This window comes from Sorex fumeus, unplaced genomic scaffold, assembly GCF_029834395.1.
Source record: "Sorex fumeus unplaced genomic scaffold, SorFum_2.1 ptg000063l, whole genome shotgun sequence".
NCBI classification, from domain to species: Eukaryota; Metazoa; Chordata; class Mammalia; order Eulipotyphla; family Soricidae; genus Sorex; species Sorex fumeus.
Window position 1 is genome coordinate 4,195,447 of NW_026606120.1, and position 15,108 is coordinate 4,210,554.

The 15,108-nt window shown below is 59.4% G+C and overlaps 1 protein-coding gene across 4 annotated transcripts; it reads left to right on the top strand.

Moving 5' to 3' along the window:
- The first annotated feature begins 193 nt into the window (after nucleotides 1-193).
- On the top strand, nucleotides 194-14,477 carry EHMT2 (euchromatic histone lysine methyltransferase 2). 4 transcript variants are annotated; one of them, XM_056127061.1, is made up of 28 exons: nucleotides 194-279; nucleotides 926-992; nucleotides 1,091-1,306; nucleotides 1,409-1,668; nucleotides 2,430-2,514; nucleotides 2,604-2,644; nucleotides 2,805-2,960; nucleotides 4,439-4,570; nucleotides 4,685-4,799; nucleotides 4,965-5,066; nucleotides 5,278-5,426; nucleotides 5,510-5,653; nucleotides 5,740-5,975; nucleotides 6,062-6,244; nucleotides 6,346-6,428; nucleotides 6,771-6,877; nucleotides 6,966-7,088; nucleotides 7,179-7,280; nucleotides 8,670-8,774; nucleotides 8,933-9,087; nucleotides 9,182-9,349; nucleotides 10,961-11,105; nucleotides 11,246-11,323; nucleotides 11,591-11,706; nucleotides 11,813-11,899; nucleotides 13,121-13,199; nucleotides 13,313-13,488; nucleotides 13,965-14,477. In XM_056127061.1, the coding sequence occupies exons 1-28, from the start codon at nucleotides 238-240 to the stop codon at nucleotides 14,143-14,145; spliced, it is 3,633 nt and encodes a 1,210-aa protein (XP_055983036.1). In that variant the 5' UTR covers nucleotides 194-237; the 3' UTR covers nucleotides 14,146-14,477. The 4 variants fall into 4 exon arrangements, with proteins under 4 accessions (XP_055983036.1, XP_055983035.1, XP_055983033.1 ...); XM_056127058.1 differs by lacking the exon at nucleotides 194-279 and having other exon boundaries at nucleotides 447-992; XM_056127060.1 differs by lacking the exons at nucleotides 194-279; nucleotides 11,813-11,899 and having other exon boundaries at nucleotides 446-992.
- Nucleotides 14,478-15,108: the final 631 nt, after the last annotated feature.

The window sequence follows — 15,108 nt, forward strand, 5'->3', positions numbered from 1 at the left end:
GCGGCGAGGGGGCCCCCACCGGGACCCAGGCGTGCCCGGTCCTCGGTTCCCCCGCTGGAGGCATGAAAGCTGCGCCGCAGCCCTCAGCTTTGGGCAGCCGCGGCCAGCCCGAGGCCGTTCTCCGGGGAAAATGGCCAGAAAGCGCGCGGTGGCCCCTTTAAGGCGCCTCCTCGCCCTCCCCCCGCCCACGTGACCCGGGGCGGCCGCGCGCCGGCTCAGCCCCCAGCGCAAGCGGCGATGGCGGCGGCGGCGGGAGCTGCAGCGGCGGCGGCCGCCGAGGTGCGGAAGGGGAGGGGGAGAGGCGGGTGCATGCCCGCGCGCGCGCCCGGGGGAAGCGCGCGCCCGTGCAATGCTCCGGGGGTGCAACGGGGCCGGGGGGCCCGGGCGGGACTTGCAGCAAACTGGAGGGCCACCACCGGGGGCGGATGAGGGGACCAGGGGGTGGGAGGTGGGGGGAGTGGGCACGGAGGCGCGCGTGCAGCCGCCGGCTGCCCCCGAGTGGGTAGCGGGCGCCGCGGCCCCGGGAGCACGCGCGAGGGGCACGAGGGGCCGTCCACCCGGCTGGGGGGCAGCGGGCGCTGCAGGGGTTGGTGCCCGGGGTCCCCGCGGCCTGGGGGACAAAGGGGGAGCGGCGCGTGCAGCCGGGAGGAGGGGGCGGGGCCGGGGCGCAGAGGCCCCGCCCCCTCCCCCTCCTCTACTCTCGGCCCCGGAGATGCGGGGTCTGCCGAGAGGGAGGGGGCTGATGCGGGCCCGGGGGAGGGGTCGTGCGGCCCCTCCGGGCAGCCGAGGACGCGGAAGGGGGGGGGCCCACAGGGGAAGAGGTAGGCCCCGGAGCCTACTGTCTCTTCCCAGAGCCCAGGCGTCCTGGGCCCCCCAACTTCCTACCGGGCTGACCAGCCCTCCAATCCCTTGTATCGCCCCCCAGGGCGAGGCCCCCGCTGAGATGGGGGCGCTGATGTTGGAGAAGGAACCCCGAGGAGCCCCCGAGAGAGGTGAGTGCAAGCAGAACTGGGCCCGCGTGGCCCTTCACCTCCCCCCCACCCGGCATTTCCTGAGCCCTTAACCCTGAACTTTTCCTCTCCCCTTGCAGGTCATGGCTCTCTGGGCGATGCCCCTCGTGGCGAGGAGAGCCTGCCCAAGGCCAAGCCCGAGTCCCTGGAGCCTGCAGCTCCCTCATCCCCGGCCTCTGTCACTGTCACAGTTGGCGATGAGGGGGCTGACACCCCAGGTGGGGCCATGCCAGTCATTGGTGATGAGCCCGACACCCTGGAGGGGGACGGAGACCAGGGTGGCCGCGTCCTGCTGGGTGAGCAGGGGGTGCATTTCGGGTCGAGTGGAGGTGTCCTCTCACTACTGCCCTCTAACCTGCCTTTCTGTCTCTCTCTCTCTCTCTTTCTCTCTCTTCTAGGCCATGCCACAAAGTCATTCCCCTCCTCCCCCAGCAAGGGGGGTGCGTGTCCCAGCCGAGCCAAGATGTCAATGACAGGGGCCGGGAAATCACCCCCGTCAGTGCAGAGTTTGGCGATGAGGCTGCTGAGTATGCCAGGGGCCCAGGGGACAGCGGCAGCCACCGCGGGGCCTGAACCTCCTCTGGCCACAGCCAGCCCAGAGGGACAGCCCAAGGTCCACCGCGCCCGGAAAACCATGTCCAAACCCGGAAATGGACAGGTGAGGATGGGGTGGAGGTTGGAGGGGTCATCAGCCCTTTGGGGGGGGACTCTGACAATTTCACTTTCCAAATCCCCCTCAATAAGTGGCTGCTGTGTGTCAAATACTGGCTAGGGCCTTTATTCTGGATGGACAGGTTCCTGGCTTCCTAGAGTTTACCTTCTTGGGGGAGAGGCAAGAAGAAGAATCTACTGAAAGAGTTAATTACCTTGTTAATTATTCTTATGATAATGAACTATGCAAAAAAAAAGAAAAACCTTCCAACCACTCTTCCCTTCTGCCTCAGAGCAAGCCCCCAGGGCAACGTTTTCTTTTTAAAGGGTTTTCTACAAATTACTGTCTACCCCAGCATGACTCAGAAGGGAAAATGATAAATGCCCCAAATCTCAGAAATTCTGGTGACCATGGGTTTTAGGGCTCGCCCTCAGTATCATTTTGTTGTGGGTGTGGTTTGGATTAGGTCACATGCCTGAACCTGGTTTTCCTCCTCTGTATAATGGGTGCAAGGCCTGCTCCTGCTGTTTTGGAAGAGTGTGAGGTGCTGGGCAGGCTTGACACACTTACTGTGGGGAAACAGCCGTTCTCGTTACTCTATTACTCTTGTTACTCTCCTTACTGCCTTCTGATTCCTGGAGCTTGAGATGGCCGTTTTGGAGGGTGTGGCTCGCCAGCCGACCCCCACCTGGGGCTCCAGGCTAATCCAGGCCCGCTTTACTGTTAGATGCTCCCTGACCCTAAGTGTGCTCCTCTCGGCCCCCCAGCCCCCAGTCCCTGAGAAGCGGCCCCCTGAAGTGCAGCATTTCCGAATGAGTGGTGACGTGCACTCGCTGGGGAAGGTGACCTCAGGTCAGTCCCACACCCTCCCTGCCTGGCTTGCTTCAGACTGTCCCCCTGGGGGTTTTCTGAGTACCGGCCTCACTCCTTTCTCCTTCCAGATATGGCCAAAAGGAGGAAGCTGAACTCAGGAGGTGGCCTGGTGAGCCTGGAGAGGCAGGGCCCGAGTCCTCTCCACCTCGGGGGGCTGCTCTGAGGGAGCCTGGGTGCTGGGGCTGCTGCATCCTGTCCTCACGGGAAACGGGGGTCGGTGGGGAAGTTGCCAGCAGCTTTCGATTTTTTTTTTTTTGATCTTTTTCTAGTCGGAGGAGTTGGGTTCTGCCCGGGGTTCGGGAGAAGTGACCCTGGAGAAGGGGGACCCCAGGTCCCTGGAGGAGTGGGAGACGGTGGTGGGGGACGACTTCAGCCTCTACTATGATTCCTACTCTGTGGATGAGCGGGTGGACTCTGACAGCAAGGTGAGAGGGAGCTGACTCGCCCTCCCCGGCCAGCACTCCCCCTCATCCAGGGCTCACTCTGTCTTCCCTCCCCCTTTCTCTCTCTCCCCCTCTCTCTCTCTCTCTCTCTCTCTCTCTTTTTTTTACTCTTTGGAACACCACCTGTTCACTGCCCCATCCTATTTGTACCTGACTCCAAGTGCATGCTCCCCCCCATTCCACTCCCCTGCCCTTCTCCGCAGCGGTCGCCCCATCCCGACCTTGGGGTTCAGCATCCCATCTTATTGTTGGTTTGCTTGTTTATTCCTTTGTTTGATTGCATCTCGTTTATTTTTGCCCCTGCCATATATCGGTTAATCTTAACCTGCTTTGCTGGTTTTCAGTTAATGCCTATGGGGGAGCTTTTCAAATACATACAGAAGAATACTTAGCAAGGCCCACCCCCACCCCCCATCCCAGCCCTGTTCTCCTGCCCCAGTTTCAGCGCTTATCAATACACAGCCCACATGGAACTCCTGTTAACTCTTATCCGGACACATACAATTTGCTGGATTGTTTCAAAGCAAGTCCCGGTCATTGTATCATTTTACCTAGACATGTTTTCCTTTTTCTTTCTACAAACGAGGCATTCTGTTTTCTCTAACGTCATTCTAGTAGTTTCCCACAATTCCTGGTGTCATTGCCTTGCTCCTGGCCTTCCTATTTCATTGGTTGTTTCATACACGGGTGTCATCTGTCAGGATTCAAATGAGGTCCACACGTCAGTTTGGTTGGCATTTGTTGTAGGTGTCTTTTGAAATAGAGGTTTCTGAGTCTGCTACAAAACATTTCTTGCCGTTTGTTTTTTTGATGAAGGCAGGTCAGTTGTACAGAATTCCTCATGTTCAGCGTTGGCTGCATGGGGCCGAGAGCTCCTTCCCACCCACTGTTCATTGTAAACTCAGGATCCAGAAGCATGGTCAATTTCAGCAGTTGTTTCCTTTTTTTTCTTTTCTTTTTTTTTTTTTTTGATTTTTTTTGGGTGGGAGGGTATTTTGTTTTTTGTTGTTATTTGTTTCTTGGCAAGAAGACCTGATAGCTGGCAAGAGGGTTTTCTGTTACTCCCTATCAGGAGGCGTAGCTCGTGTGGCCTCTCAGTAGTGATGTTCAGTTTGGCGAGTGGATCCAGGTTCCGTGTCAGCCCATCCCTTCGTCACAAGGGCCCCATCTGTATGTCGTCTCGTGTTCTTTGCAGCCATCGGCAGTCTTGCTTCCATATGAACATTAAGCCGAGTCAGCTCGTTTTGAAAATTTTCATTTCCCTTAATCTTCTGTTGCCAGGACTCACACACATTGTCCACACCCCCTGGCACCCTTTCCACACCCCCCTGCTCTTTGGCCAGCCCCTTCCCGCCTTTCCCACCGGGCTAGCTGCCCCTGCGCAGTAGTCTCACCTCCATCCCGCAGAGAGCTGAAGCCTGGGGTGGCGCTTTCCTCACCCCGCTTTGCCTTTCTCCCAGTCTGAGGTTGAAGCTCTAGCCGAACAGCTGAGTGAGGAAGAGGAGGAGGAGGAGGAGGAAGAGGAAGAAGAGGAAGAGGAGGAGGAGGAGGAAGAGGAGGAAGACGAAGAGTCGGGCAATCAGTCGGACAGGGTAAGAGCCAGAGGGCGCGTCGGCCTGGGCCAGGGGGAGCCGCTCTGCTGGGCCAGGCTGGACCGGACCGGATCGGACTCTCTGACTCCCCCCCCACCCCCACCCCAACCCCAGAGTGGTTCCAGTGGGCGCCGCAAAGCCAAGAAGAAATGGCGGAAGGACAGCCCGTGGGTGAAGCCGTCTCGGAAACGGCGCAAGCGGGAGCCGCCGCGAGCCAAGGAGCCTCGAGGTGAGGAGGCGCCTCGACTTTTGGGGGTGGGGTGGAGGGTCTCCTCTTCCAGCCCCCGGCCTGGCTGCAGAGCGTGCATGTCCACCCACTCATGCATGTCCGCCCGCCTGTGCCCGGTGTCCAGCATCCGTGAGCTCGCCCTCTCACTCTCTCTGTGTCTGTCAGGAGTGAACGGTGTGGGCTCCTCAGGCCCCAGTGAGTACATGGAGGTCCCGCTGGGGTCCCTGGAGCTGCCCAGCGAGGGGACCCTCTCCCCCAACCATGCTGGTAATTGCCAATTGCTGGGATCAGGAGCCACTCGGGGCACCCTCGGGGGCCGGAGGGAAGTGGGGGGGGAGGCGGGCGTCCACGGCTAGTCTTTTGGGGTTCTGGAGGATGGAGGGGGAATGTTGGGGTGAGGGGCTGAGAGGCCCTTTTTGGGGTACCGGATGGGCATGGGCATCAGGCCCTCCGGCAGCTCCGTTTTTCTCCATCCAAGGGGTGTCCAATGACACGTCTTCGCTGGAGACGGAGCGCGGGTTTGAGGAGCTGCCCCTCTGCAGCTGCCGCATGGAGGCCCCTAAGATTGACCGGATCAGCGAGCGGGCAGGGCACAAGTGCATGGCCACGGAGAGCGTGGATGGAGAGGTGGGCCTGGGTCCAGCTGGAGGGGTTGGGGCGGGGGGGGCGCTGCCAGGCTGCAGCGTCATCCATCCCCCATCCACCCACAGCTGTCGGGCTGTAATGCCGCCATCCTCAAGCGGGAGACCATGCGGCCGTCCAGCCGCGTGGCACTCATGGTGCTCTGTGAGACACACCGTGCCCGCATGGTGAAGCACCACTGCTGTCCCGGCTGCGGGTACTTCTGCACGGCGGTGAGTGGGGGGGGGGGACCAGGGAGGCAGGGTGGCCCGCAGTGGAAGGGCCTCGCAGAGCCTCAACATGTGTCGTCCTGCCCCAGGGGACCTTCCTGGAGTGCCACCCCGACTTCCGGGTGGCCCACCGCTTCCACAGAGCCTGTGTGTCGCAGCTGAACGGGATGGTCTTCTGTCCTCACTGTGGGGAGGATGCATCCGAGGCTCAGGAGGTGACCATACCCCGGGGGGACGGGGGGGCCCCGCCGGCTGGCACTGCAGCCCCTGCCCCTCCACCCCTGGCCCAGGATGCCCCCGGGAGAGCGGACACTTCCCAGCCCAGGTACCAGCACCCCTTCGCCCGCCTTCTTTGCTGTCCGCCCCCCGCCCCGAGCCCATGCCGCCGGACATCAGTGCCTTCTTCCGCAGCGCCCGGATGCGAGGGCACGGGGAGCCCCGGCGCGCACCCTGTGATCCCCTGGCTGACACCATCGACAGCTCGGGGCCCTCGCTCACCCTCCCCAATGGAGGCTGCCTCTCGGCTGTGGGGCTACCCGTGGGGCCGGGTCGGGAGGCCCTGGAAAAAGCCCTGGTCATCCAGGAGTCGGAGAGGTAAGTGGGGCTGCCGAGGTCGGGGGCCCGCGGACGGATCTGCAGTCGTTGAGGATGATGCTCAAGACCTGCACGGTCCTTTCACCCCCTCCCTGTGGCAGGCGGAAGAAACTCCGCTTCCACCCGAGGCAGCTGTACCTGTCGGTGAAGCAGGGGGAGCTGCAGAAGGTGGTCCTGATGCTGCGTGAGTGTCCAGAGGCCTGGCCGTGGCAGGCTGCGGCCATGGGATTGCCATCCCTGCCCCGAGGGGCTTCAGATTCTGGGGGTGGAGGGTGGCAGGGGAACATACCCCTGGCCCTGGGGGCGGTACTGAGAATTCAGTGATGTGGGTGCTGGGTCCAGTTCTGAGCGCTTGTATGGCGCAGTGCACCCCACACAGTGGTCGGCGGGGGGCAGGCCAGTGTACTTTGCCCCTTCCCGCCCAGGCAGGCACCCTATGCAGCCATCTCACAGTAGGCGCCACCCAGACCCTGACCCGCTCACCTCTTGCCCCTCTCCCTCCTGACGGCGGGGGCTCTCTCCACAGTGGACAACCTGGACCCCAACTTCCAGAGCGACCAGCAGAGCAAGCGCACGCCCCTGCACGCTGCCGCCCAGAAGGGCTCCGTGGAGATCTGCCATGTGCTGCTGCAGGTCAGCGTGGCCCAGCCCTCCCCGGTGGCCCGCCCTGCCTAGCCCCCCCTGCCAGTGCCAGCCTGTGTGACCCCGCCCCTCCTTGCAGGCTGGAGCTAACATCAACGCCGTGGACAAGCAGCAGCGGACGCCGCTGATGGAGGCCGTGGTGAACAATCACCTGGAGGTGGCCCGCTACATGGTGCAGCGAGGAGGCTGCGTGTACAGCAAGGCATGGCGGGCGGGGCCTGGGGGATGGGCAGGGGCTGGGGTGGGCGGGGCCTGGTCCAGCCTGGCCCTCACCTGCCCACCTCGCCCTCAGGAGGAGGATGGCTCCACCTGCCTCCACCACGCGGCCAAAATCGGGAACTTGGAGATGGTCAGCCTGCTGCTCAGCACGGGACAGGTGGACGTCAATGCCCAGGTCAGTGGCGCGCCTGCCCGCCCAGGTCTCCCGCCTACCTGCCTGCCTGACCTCTGACCTTCTCTGCGGTCTCGGGCCGCCCCATCTCTTCCCATCTCCCCATCTGTTGGGATACTCCCAGGCTGCTTCCCAGCAGTGCTCAGATTCCTGTGGGGTGCTGGGGACTGGATCCAGGCCCCCACAAGCAAAGCACACTCTCCTGCCCTTTGAGCATCTTCCCAGCCCCTTTTTTTCTCTCATATTTTGGGGAGGGGCAGCTGCCGGGTCATTGCTGGAGGTGCTGGGTGCAGGGACAATGTGGCATAGGGGATCTTCTGATCTGTCTCCTTGAGCTATCTTCTTTCCTTTCCCTTTTTTTTTTTTTTTTTTTTTTTTGCTTTTGTTGTGGGGTCACAACACCTGTCAGTGCTTCTGGCTTGGCGGGGAGGGGAGGTTATGAAAAATGACTTGAAATATCCAACATGATGATTTGAGGTACCCAAAACTCCTAGATTTTTGTAATTGAATGTCTTCATAGTCTTTGTTTTTGAGCCACACCTGGTGGTACTAGGGGTGGCTGGCTCTGCTCTCAGGGATCACTCCTGGTAGGCTCAGGGGACCATGGAGGGTACCAGGGACGGAACCCAGGTCGACCATGTGCAAGGCCAGCACCTTTCTGTTGTGCTGTCTCTCTGCCTCTTGTGTCGCCATTTTGATCTTTGAACTGATCTGTCCTTTGCCCAGCAGAAGCCTCTGAATTAGCTCTGAAAGCCGCCTTAGCTCTCAGTGCATTTCCTGCGGAGACACAGGGTGTATTTCTCTGGGAAATGCTGCTGTTTTCACTGTGAAATGTGTTTTAGAGAAGACATCTTTAGGGGCCGGGGTGATAGTAGAACAGGGAGGTGTTTGTCTTGCATGCGGCTGACCCAGGTTCGATCACTGGCATCCCATATGGTCCCCTGAGCTTGGCCAGAAGTGATTCCTGAGTCTAGAGGCAAGAGTAACCCCTGAGCATCATCGAGTGTGACCCAGAAAGAGGAAAAAAAAAAAAGAAGAAGACAGCTTTAGGACAAACAACTTAGGTTCTTAGGTCATTGCTCTTGGGTGTCCTGGGTAGAATAATAATTCTTGGTTTTGGGGTTACTCCTGGTGCATATTTTCTGTGATGATGTGTGTACACCAGCCCCAGGAAAAGCACTTTTTTAAGAGCGTGATTAACTCCTCAACCTTGAGCAGTAGACAATACCCATCCCGTTTATATGATGAAGAAACGGAGGCCCAGAAACATGAAGTGATTTGCCCAACGCCTGGGGGCGTGAGTGGTGTAGCTGGATCCTTGTCCCCCACCACCCTGACAAGCAGTGGATGGGCCTGTGCAGGGCCTGAGCCCTTTTCTTCGCTCCCCCATAGGACAGCGGGGGTTGGACACCCATTATCTGGGCTGCAGAGCACAAGCATATAGAGGTGATCCGCATGCTGCTGACGCGGGGCGCTGACGTCACGCTCACAGACAACGTGAGTGAGGGGGTACTGGGAAGGGCAGATGGGGTGGCCCCCAGACCCTGAGCAGGTGGAAGCCATTCAGGGGCTCCCTCTGGGCAAGCACAACCTTGAATGGGGGGCGCCAAGGAGCTCTCACCCAGGGCCCGTGGTGTGCCCTCCCAACCTCGCAGGAGGAGAACATCTGCCTGCACTGGGCGTCCTTCACCGGCAGCGCCGCCATTGCTGAGGTGCTCCTGAACGCCCGCTGTGACCTCCATGCCGTCAACTACCACGGGGACACGCCCCTGCACATCGCTGCCCGCGAGAGCTACCACGACTGTGTGCTGTGAGCCCCCCCACAAACACACCCAGACAGCCCACCCTTCCCCCCCAACTACAGCCCAGTGCCAGCCCCACCCCCTGCTGCTGTCCCCTCCCAGGCTATTCCTGTCCCGCGGAGCAAACCCCGAGCTTCGCAACAAGGAAGGGGACACGGCATGGGACCTGACGCCAGAACGCTCCGACGTGTGGTTTGCGCTCCAGCTCAATCGCAAGCTGCGGCTCGGGGTGGGCAATCGGGCCATCCGCACCGAGAAGATCATCTGCCGGTGAGCCCAGGACCCTGCTCCACTGTCCCCCAACATCCCAGGGTCACTGGCTCTGACACACATAGAGAACATCTCAGATGATAATGGGCACGTTAGGTCTGGTCTGGCATGGGGCCACACGCAGTGGTACTAAAGGCTTCCTCCCGGCTCTGCATTCAGGGATCACTCCTGGTGGGCTTGGGATCATATGGGACAGTGGGGTTTGATGCTGGGTCAGCCACATAAAGGCCGGCTCGCTACGCAGTAAACTATCTCTTCACCCCAGTCACCTGCACTTTTTATACATAGCAACGCTTGTAAACAGGCTGGAGAGAAAGCTCAGTGGGCTGAGTACCTGCTTTGTAGGCAGGAGGCTAGGTATGATCCTGATACCACATGCTCCATCACGTACTGAACTCTGTCACGTATGACCCTTTCCCATCTCAGCCTTCCCCCCAACAATGAAAAAATGAACAGTAACCTATGCATAGGAAAATAGCTTAGGGGCTAGAGAGATAGTATAGCAGGTAGGTCTGGCCGGGGTTCAATCCCCAGCATCCCATATGGTCCCCCGAGCACTGCCAGGAGTGATTCCTGAGTGCAACGCTACGAGTAAGCCCTGAGCTTCGCTGGGTGTGTCCCAAAAACCAAAATGGGCATGGGGAGAGTTAAGAGGGGGAGATCAGAGAAATAGTAAATATTTTTAAAAGTTAGATTTCTTGCATGGAGCTGCAACATGGCTTTCAATCCCGGTACCGCATGGCGTCCCCTGAGCACCTCCAGGTGTGACTGCCTGAGCACAGAGCCCTACGTACCCCCCCTAAAAACAGAAAAAGATAAGAAAGAAGTAGCTCAAAGGACTGGAGCGCATGCCTCACAGACCCCAGGTTGTCCCCAACACTACACCGTGTATTCCGTGCCCCCGCCCCCTCCCCAGCACTGCAGGGTGTGGCCTGAGAGCATCCAGCCGCAGAACAGGGGGGTCACAGGGCCCGGCCGACTCTGTAGAATATCCAGGGGCTCTGAGCATTGTTTGGGAGCCCTGGTGCTCCCCGTCCACAGCAAAGACACTGACCCATGTGCTACTGAGGGTACACTACACCAAATGGTAATTTCTTCTGTTGGGGGTGAGAGGCTGGGGCTGCCCGGAATCCTGGGGTCCACTCCTACACTCCATTGATCCTGGGCCAACACCGTAGGCCTGGCAAGTACATGCTGAGAGGCCGCCCAGTGTGACAACTCTCCCCAGTCCATCCAAGTCACTTCTGTGTCTGAAACTCCAATTTACCTGCGTGTCCTGCACCTTCTCTGAAAGCCTTTTCTTTTTCCTTTTTTTTGGTTTGTTTTTTGGGTCACACACAGCAGTGCTCAGGGGTTACTCCTGGCTTTGCGCTCAGGAATCACTACTGGTGGTGCTCAGGGGATCATATGAGATGCTGAGAATCGAATCTGGGTCAGCCGCATGCAAGGCAAACGCCCTGCCCACTGTGCTATCGTTCCAGCCCCTTCTCTCATGAGCCCTAGCACCCCCTTTCCCTCCCCTAATATCTCCCTCTGCCCTAGGAAGCTCCCCGGGGCCCCATATCCATTCCCCAGCCCCCTCAGCCCCCTCATCACATCTTCCCCCTGCAGGGACGTGGCTCGGGGCTATGAGAACGTGCCCATTCCCTGTGTCAATGGCGTGGATGGTGAGCCCTGCCCCGAGGATTACAAGTACATCTCGGAGAACTGCGAGACGTCCACCATGAACATCGACCGCAACATCACCCATCTGCAGGTGAGTGGGGGCCCCGGACCCCCAAGGTGTAGCAATAACTACGCTTGGGTAAGCTGTGGTCCAACGACAGCAGCTGGCCAGGTGGGGAGGGGAGTGGCAGGGCTTAGTGGGGGCGAGCTGACCGCTGCTTCCCGACACAGCACTGCACATGTGTGGACGACTGCTCTAGCTCCAACTGCCTATGTGGTCAGCTCAGTATCCGCTGCTGGTATGACAAGGTACGTCGGGGAACCAGCGGAAGCCGGTGACCACGCTTCCTGCTCTGGGATCTGTGTGCACCTGTCCACTCCTCTCTCCTGACTCCGAGTTGGGGTCAGCAATGGGTTAGAGCCGGGCAGGGAGGGGGGGAAGGAGACGTTCCAGGCGCAGTGCTCAGGGCACCCCTTTACCCCTCTGCGCCATCTCTCTGGCCCAGCGCCGGGTTTGGCCGGACGCTGAGGAGGGAGAGGGCCACACAATCCGCCCCGCTGCCTCCCTCCCCCCAGGACGGGCGTTTGCTGCAGGAATTTAACAAGATTGAGCCCCCCCTGATTTTCGAGTGTAACCAGGCCTGCTCCTGCTGGAGGAACTGCAAGAACCGGGTAGTGCAGAGTGGCATCAAGTGAGGACCCACCACCACTGCAGCCGCCCTCACCCGCCTCCGCCCCTTCCTCCCACGGGGCTTTCTCAGGTTCCCCCACCCCACTTCCTCCTCTCTCCCACCCCAGGGTGCGACTGCAGCTCTACCGAACAGCCAAGATGGGCTGGGGGGTCCGCGCCCTGCAGACCATCCCCCAGGGGACCTTCATCTGCGAGTGAGTTGGGAGGAGGGTGGATCCTGACTGCCCGCTCGCCCCTGCCTGCCCGAGCACACGGGGACAGTGGTTTGGGGACAGCCGGGTCGGAGACCTGCTTTGCCCGAAGACTTGGCCCGGGTTTCCTTCCTTTCAGAGCTTTTGTTATCCTGCGAAGTTGGGACTCACTGGGCCTCCTGCTCCACCTTCTTACCCATCCACCCTCGGGCCCAGATTCCTGCTCACGCGTACTAGGACTCCTGTAGTCTCAAAGCAAAAACACAACCAGAAGAGCCCCTTTTGCCTGTTCAGGGAACCTTTCGCTTTCTCTCCATCATGTTTTCTTGCTCAGACAAGCAACTTCTTCCCTTCTGGGCCTCAGTTTCCCCACCGTCTTCTCACTTACCCTCCTTGCTAAAATCTACTTTTGTGGCCAGAGCAATAGTCCAGCAGTTCGAGCACTTGCCTTGCATGCAGCCGACCCTGGTTCAATCTCGGCACCCTAAGCCCTTCTAGGAGTGATCCCTGAGCACAGAGCCAGAGCAGGCTCTGAGCACCATCACATGTGGGGGGAAAAAAATTGCTTTTGCCTTCACCACTCCCCTGACATGTCTGGAGACCCCTGCCTTCCTGTACTCCGTTCCACATCTTCATCTTGGACTCGTCCCTTCCTTCCCAACCCGGGACGGCAGCCTTCACCCCCTCCTCTCCCATTTTTCCCAGTTTGGGTGCCCTCAGTCCCTTCCTGTAGCCCTGGCCCTTCTGCCCTGGACTTCAGCCTGGCACTGCCACCTTCCTACTGGGTGATTCTAGGCCACAAACCTCCCAGTGTCTAGACCTGAACAGATTTTCCCACCCACACCCGTGGCACACAGATCGTGAAGCGTGACGTCCCAGCCTGAGACTTTGGCAGGATTCTAGCCTTCTCTTGAACTTTCTGTAACTTCGCGCACAACCGCGCCTCAAAACCCTTGCTGGTCCAATGGGGACCCCCAGTGGTGAGAATGTGTCCTGCATTGTCTCTTTGTATTCTCTCACCCCATGCATTTCCTCCTGAGTCCTCTATCCCCTGGCTAGTGTCCATGGCCTTCTGGGCCCTCTGGGTCTGGGCTTGCCCACCACAGAGTCGACTTGAAGATCCGTGGCCGCCAGCTGATGGGAGTGAAGAGGGTTCCGCAGGGTGGCTAGGAGAAACCGGGCGCCTGGAGCTGCCCTCCAGAACCTCCACTTCCTGCCCAACAGGTATGTTGGGGAGCTGATCTCCGATGCCGAGGCAGATGTGAGAGAGGATGATTCTTACCTCTTCGACTTAGACAACAAGGTGGGTTAGAGGAGTCAGCCCCTCTGCTCCCGGTCAGCAGGTGGAAACGTGGGGAGGGGGCACTGGTGACCCGATCCGGCAAGGCTCTTGTGAAGAGCGGTTGCCCCCTTCAGGACGGAGAGGTGTATTGCATCGACGCCCGTTACTATGGCAACATCAGCCGCTTCATCAACCACCTGTGTGACCCCAACATCATCCCTGTTCGGGTCTTCATGCTGCACCAAGACCTGCGGTTCCCACGGATTGCCTTCTTCAGTTCCCGGGACATCCGGACTGGGGAAGAGCTGGGGTGAGGAGCCTTGGGCCGTGAGGGAGTGTGGGGGGGAGTGAGAGGTGCCAGTACTACTGGGGGCCTGCCAAGTGCTGGCTCCAGACCTGGGTTTGAGCAGCACTTATTGGGACTCTGGGTTGTTTTTTGTTTTTGTTTTGTTTTGTTTTTCTTTTTGGGTCTCACCCGGCAAAGCTCAGGGGTTATTCCTGGCTCTGCACTCAGGAATCACTCCTGGCAGTACTCGGTAGACGATGTAGGATGTTGGGAACTGAACCCTGGGTCCACCGTGTGCAAGGCAAATGCCCTACCCTCTGTGTTATCGGGCCTTCCTCTAAACAGCCCTAAACTTCCCTCAGGGCAGGCGGGGTGGGGCCTGAGGCAAAACTGGTTCCTCATAAGTCCTGGAGTGTGTTTGGGACAGGCTGTGTCCCGGGGGTGGGGTGGGGGGATGTGGGCTGAGTCGGGGTCCCACAAACATCCTGTTCTTCTGACAGGTTTGACTATGGTGATCGCTTCTGGGACATCAAGAGCAAGTACTTCACCTGCCAGTGCGGCTCCGAGAAGTGCAAGCACTCGGCAGAGGCCATTGCCCTGGAGCAGAGCCGCCTGGCCCGCCTGGACCCCCACCCTGAGCTGCTGCCTGAGCTCGGCTCCCTGCCCCCTGTCAACCCCTGAGAATGGACCACACGCTCCCCCCACCCACACCCCCGATGCCCACCCACTCGGCAGCCACCTCCACCACCTGCTGCTCACAGCCCACCGCACCTCGGGGCGCTGCCGACTCCCTCCCCGCCTTCCTTCACACATTCCTGGGCAGAGACCCCAGCCAGGCCCTGGAGGTCTGACAGCCCCCCTCCCTCCCAGAGCTGGTTCCTCCCTGGGAGGGTGACTTTAGGGCTGGTCGCCCCGCCCCACCCCCTTCTCTTACCATCCTCAGCTCAAGTTTGTTGGAATTGGGCCTCTATGCCAACTGGTTTCCTTTACTCTCAATAAATGTCGGGTTTGGTAACAAACTGACTTGCGATTATTTGGGGAGAAGCACAGAGCCAGAGGGAATGTTGGGTCCAGGGTGGAGCTGAGAGCAGGATGGGAGGATGGGACTGGCGGACATAGAGGAGGGAGGGCTGGGAGATCCCTGGGGCATCATCAAGTCCTCCCTATAACAGTGGACAACTGTCGGCTTCTGAATGTTGGTTCCAAATTCACAGTGTAGTGAATCGGATGTGTCTGCTGTGGTCTGCTGAGTTGCAGTAGAAATAAGGTCACAGGCCAGAGTGATTGGACATCGGGGAGGGTGCTTGCCTTGTACGTAGTTGGCCTGGGTTTGATCCGCGTCATCCCATATAATTCCCTGAGCACCGCCGGGTATGGCTCAAAAAGGGTCACAAGTGGTTGAAACACCCCTGTTACAAGTCAAGCTCTTAAAGACAGAGAGGGCAGGTAGGGTGTTTAAATGCCTCGCACACAATTCACCTGGGTTCCATCCCTGGCACCCCACATAGTCCCCTGAGCACCATCAGGGGATCCTTTCATCCATGAGGGCAGAGCTGCTTGTGGACCAAAACCAAAGGCAAACCTCTTACAGTGGCTTGCCAGAGGGTGAAGGTGTTGAGGCAGTTGGTGAAACTGAGGATTTCC

Bases quoted from the DNA above. Each gene is read 5' to 3' on its own strand.
- EHMT2 (XM_056127058.1), top strand. From the start codon at position 713: ATGCGGGGTCTGCCGAGAGGGAGGGGGCTGATGCGGGCCCGGGGGAGG. The intron at 2,515-2,603 runs GTCAGTCCCACA...TTCTCCTTCCAG, and splicing joins GCTGGGGAAGGTGACCTCAG to ATATGGCCAAAAGGAGGAAG. The intron at 8,775-8,932 runs GTGAGTGAGGGG...CCAACCTCGCAG, and splicing joins ACGTCACGCTCACAGACAAC to GAGGAGAACATCTGCCTGCA.